The sequence below is a fragment of the Haplochromis burtoni genome, unplaced genomic scaffold (genome assembly GCF_018398535.1).
Source record: "Haplochromis burtoni strain Fernald_Lab_line unplaced genomic scaffold, NCSU_Asbu1 Contig_495, whole genome shotgun sequence".
NCBI lineage: Eukaryota > Metazoa > Chordata > Actinopteri > Cichliformes > Cichlidae > Haplochromis > Haplochromis burtoni.
Genome location: NW_024582856.1, coordinates 352316 through 357666, shown reverse-complemented (window position 1 = coordinate 357666; position 5351 = coordinate 352316). Strand labels below are relative to the sequence as shown.

The 5351-nt window shown below is 38.6% G+C and overlaps 1 protein-coding gene across 1 annotated transcript in view; it reads left to right on the top strand.

Moving 5' to 3' along the window:
* Positions 1-873: 873 nt before the first annotated feature.
* LOC102298614 (CD82 antigen) overlaps positions 874-5351 on the top strand; it is a 27751-nt gene continuing 23273 nt past the window's right edge. The window contains exons 1-2 of the mRNA XM_014329048.2: positions 874-970; positions 3333-3405. Of these exons, the coding sequence (XP_014184534.1) occupies positions 902-970; positions 3333-3405 (142 nt within the window). The 5' untranslated portion in view covers positions 874-901. The remainder of the gene's footprint in view (positions 971-3332; positions 3406-5351) is intronic.

Here is a 5351-nt window from a genome sequence, read left to right as displayed (position 1 = left end):
TGGTCTTGGGACGCGGGCAGGATGCGATGGCTGTTGTTTTCTCCATCTGAGTGCATCCACTCTGTCACACCTGCAACTGTTGCAGAATGCTGCGGCACAGCTTTTAACTGGTAAAAAGATAATTTGAGCATATTACTCCAGTTCTGGCCTCCTTACATTGGCTTCCAATTGAATTTAGAATCTATTTTAAAATCCTTTCACTGGTTATAAAATCCTTAAATGGTCTGGCACCTCATTGTCCCCCCCTCATTCACTCCGGTCAGCTGAGCTGTTGCTCTCAGTCAGTAGATCACGGCTGAAACTTAGAGGAGACTCTACTGTTGCCCCAGCCGGCGGGTGAAGGCAAAAAGTTGGTCCTCCGCCTACATATGGCGCCCCCCCACCCCCCCCCCGCTGGGCCATGATAGCCTTACAAACATCCATGAAGGTGATTGGCTGGGCCATTCCAGCAGCTTTAATTTCTTTCTCTGAAGCCAACTGAGAGTTTCCTTGGCTGTGTGTTTGGGATCATTGTCTTGCTGAAGCATACTCCCTCATTTGGTCTTCATAATCCTGGTGGATGGCAGCCGATTGTTATCAAGAATGTCTTGGTACATTTTTCCACTCATCCTTCCTTCAACTTTATGAAGACTGCCAGTGCAGTCTCCCCATGCTCACAGATTGAGGTCGTACTGGTTTTGCTGCTGTAATCTTTTAGAATTGAGCCCCTGGTCCTGATCTGATCATCACGATCCACAGTGGTCTCTAATTCTTACAGCATCTGTCGCCACTTCTTTACATCAAGATTATCCCTGATCTAAAGCTGTTACAATTAAACTGCATCCTGTAATAATCTCTGCTTCTGGGGCTGTTAATGTAAATTTCTATTATGACTCTTCATTTGTCTCATGTTCACAGATAAATGACCATGGGGAAAGGCTGCATGACAGCGAGCAAGTACTTCTTGTTCTTCTTCAACCTCATCTTCTTTGTAAGTATTTTAAATTTACTAGTGACTCATAAAAGTGTTCTGTTGCAGAAAAATGCACCTTTAGGATGGTGTTAGAGCAGCTGTATGTTTGTGATTGAGTTTATTACTCCATTCAGTTCACGTCAGTTTGATTTAATATTGCACCAAATCACAACAAGAGTCGCCTCAAGGCGCTTAATATGGTGAGATAAAAACCCGACAATAACAAAGTACATTTGATAACACATAAGTAAGCATGGGAAAACTGTCCAGCTTGTATTGTAGAATATTATGCTTTGGCCTAAGATCTACTTTTTAGAAGAATTTTATAAATCTTAGATTGTGTCAAATGGTGCTAAATAGAACAGAATAGAATAGAGTTTATTTTGAACATGTAAATATAAGTAAAATGACAAAAGATTAAACCACTGACAGGTGGTTAGGCACAGATCATCTTCTTACAATGATTTGTAAGCATACTCCCTCATTTGGTCTTCATAATCCTGGTGGATGGCAGCCGATTGTTATCAAGAATGTCTTGGTACATTTTGCCATTCATCCTTCCTTCAACTTTGTGAAGACTGCCAGTGCAGTCTCAATGTCAGTTACATTGATTTGTAAGAAGATAATGCAATGTTATGTTGGGATACCAAGGGCCCAGGCATTTAAGGCATTCCTGTCCAGGGTGTACTCTGCCTTTTGCTCTGTGACAGCTGAAATAGACTTTCCAACCCCTTAAATTGGATAAGCAGAAGAAAAAGGATGGATATATAAATATGGTTTAAAGTAGCGCTTATTTTGCTCTGACAGTGTAAGGCAGTTTAAGGCACCAACATTAACAGTCCACCAAAGCGACCAATCTTCCTTTGGGCTCTGCCCTCCAAACAGTGAAAAGTTAAGTTAGTTTATGCAAGCAGGATTCAGCTTTGAGCACATTAAGCAACCTGTCTGCACGAAACTGTAGCAGTGAGTGCAACGCAGACACTCTCATATGCATGATGGCTTTTTTGTGCAAGTGGCTGTGAGTTCTATGCATGCATGTTATAAAAATTAACATCTAAGGAATTTAATTGTGCTTGCAATAGTTTGGGGGTGGTTTTCGCACACTGAACTTTTGGCATACACTACTGGTCAAAAGTTTTAGAACACCCCAATTTGTCCATTTATTTATTGCAATTCAAGTCGTTCATGTCCAATGAATAGCTCGAAATGATACAAAGGTAAGTGGGTGAACTGCCAGACCTTTTTTTAAAAAAAGGTAAGGTTACCCAGAACTGAAAAGTAATTTACATGTTAGAATTATACAAAAAGGCTTTTCAAAATGGGTTAACAATTTAAAGCTGTTCTGCAGCAATGGAGGTTCATCAAGCCTTGAGAGCTGGTGCTACTAATTCCTACAGCTGTTTCAACTGTTTTAAATTACTTACAACCCCCTCTGTGTGCATATTAGCAGTGTTGGAACGCACTGGAAAAATCAGCTGAACAGTCTTGTACTGCAGAAAGTAGTGCGTTGCTGCAAAAATGGTGAGAGGGCCATTATCAATGGAGACAGACCATCATAGCAAAAAGTCAAGGTGTCATTGAGTACAGTTTCATTCACCACTCAGAAACAAACTCTGACAGGAAGAGGTCCAGCAGATCTAAAGCCAAAACTGAATCAGAGGACAAGTTTGAAGACAAGACTTTGAGCTGCAGGTTTGACAGGACGAGTTGCATTGGATTTCTACTGTGGAAAGAATGCCACAGGTGTGTTCAGCTGTTATATCTGCCAAAGGTGGCTACTTTGATGAGTCAAAGATTTAGAATACGTTTTGGGCTATAAGTCGATTACATGATTCCCTTTTTTAACTCCAATGGCTTATTTGTACTATGCTTTCTTTTCAGAGTGCAATGTGATGTTAAACTGCATAATTTTCAATAAAAAATTGGAGAAAGTGGGATGTAAATGTAATTCCAAACAAACATAGACAAACATGTTGTTGGCTTGTTGGCTAATATTTAGGAATATTCAATACAGCAACTTTTAGTCAAAATAAAGGTAAAATGTCAAGAAATTAATCAACTCAGGACAATTTTCGCTGTTGCATTAAAACTCTTAATAGAGTGGGTTTTCATTGTACCTGCATTTCACCCTCTGCATTTGCAGCTTCCACTGTTCCTATTTGTTCTGACAGATATTTCCCCTACAGTTTACCTTTAGATACTTCTGAAAACACATAATTTCATGCTTCTCATTAGTGAGTTTTTAGAACCAATTTTGATCAAAGTGTTTTTTTAAATACATGAAAATCATGGAAAGGAAGTGGTGCTTGTAACTATCAAATTTCTTGTGACATCCTTTCATTCTGATAGTTCTCATGCAGTTCTCATATGTATCCTGCAGCTGTTTGGGGCCGTCATCGTTGGCTTTGGATTTTGGATTCTCTTGGACAATCAGACTTTCATCGTTGCCCTGAGTAAGTGCTTGATCAGGTTTGAGGTCATCTGTACTTCTCTGTGTGTTTTAACCAGTGGTGGGAAGTAACGAGGTACAAATACTTTGTTACTGTACTTGAATGAATTTTTAGGTATCTGTACTTGAGTGTTTATTTAAATTGATGGTTTTCAGGGTTTTTATTGTTGACTTTGTTTCCCTGAGTCTTTTCCCATGTTGTAGTTGTGCGTCTTATTTTGAAAGAAGTATTTACACGTTACCATAGCAGCCAGAGAGCATTAAGGGGCAGATAGGAGGATCTAACTCTTCATATTGTTGGCGCATTTCAGGCGGACGCTGCTAATAAAGTTACACAATTACACAGTGAATTCGTGTCTATTAATATATTTACAAAATACAACAGTTTTTTTCTTGTTGGTATCATTTTATTTTGTTGTATTTATCCGCAACACCTTAAAGGCCGATCCGTTAAACCGGTGACGTTAAACCGGTCCGTGGACCAAAAAAGGTTGGGGACCGCTTATCTAGAGCATGTATACTTGGGAGTCAAAGTGGGCTGAAAGGTACGGTGGCTGGGGAGTGCAAATTGCAACAAATTAAAAAAACCACAACAAATTAAAAAAACCACAACAAATTAAAAAAACCCACAACAAATTAATAAACCCCACAACAAATTAAAAACCCGCAACAAATTAAAAATAAGGATAATTATTAGGCCATATATAAATAACAAAATAACTTAAAGCAAAATTGGAGAACGCAAAGTCTGAAACAAGTCTTTATATTAAGGGCCATCAGTCAAACAATACTGTTTGGTCTGGGTCTGACCAGAGCGTGTTGTGTGTGACATCTGCTTTTGCGCATGCAGGCCACTTTGAAGGTTCACAAAGGAGCGCTTTTGCTGTCACATTTTATTTGTAGTGTGAACAAGCAGAAACAAAAAATCAGATTTAAATATAAAAATCGGAATTGAGCATTAAGACCTGCAGTGTGAACGTAGCCATAGTGAGTTCAGTGCACTGATGTGACATTGTCCTGAAGGATTTAGTTATTCTCAATGGTTAAAGAAATTGCAATTATTTATTCATATTTATTATAATCCTAATTATATATCTTGCTTCCATGTTTGTGTCCTGTGTCACAAAAAATACATTTTTTACTATAATACATTGATTAATATCAGCTCGTCTCACAGCTGCTATCCAGACGCCTTCTTTTGGTAACATCCGATACAAGAGCTGCCTCATGTTGCTTCCAGGTGGGGAAAGAATGAAAAGATAAACCATTTTCACCTTATTCCCTTGCCGGTCGTGCGATCTAACTTTACAACCGACCGCACAGCAAGTACGAACCATAGGTGGTATTATCCGTGTACTTTCGCTCCTCTTTCGCTAGCGCTTTGTTTGGCCCAGAGACATGGCACCACAACCAAAAACCATGGCCACGCCCCCTCTCGTGACATCACGCTCCAAAAGCCCTATTAGGCTAATCGTTGCGTCACTTCCGGTATTTCAGACAATCCCTTTCCGTCAAGGATTTTTAATTTGTTGCGGGTTTCTGTAATTTGTTGTGGTTTTTTAATTTGTTGTGGTTTTTTAATTTGTTGTGGTTTTTTAATTTGTTGTGGTTTTTTAATTTGTTGCGGTTTTTAATTTGTTGTGGGTTTTTGTAATTTGTTGTGGTTTTTGTAATTTGTTGCGGGTTTTTGTAATTTGTTGCGGGTTTTTGTAATTTGTTGCGGTTTTTAATTTGTTGTGGGTTTTTAATTTGTTGTGGGTTTTTAATTTGTTGTGGGTTTTTAATTTGTTGTGGGTTTTTAATTTGTTGCGGGTTTTTAATTTGTTGCGGGTTTTTAATTTGTTGTGGGTTTTTGTAATTTGTTGTGGGTTTTTAATTTGTTGTGGGTTTTTAATTTGTTGTGGGTTTTTAATTTGTTGTGGGTTTTTAATTTGTTGCGGGTTTTTAATT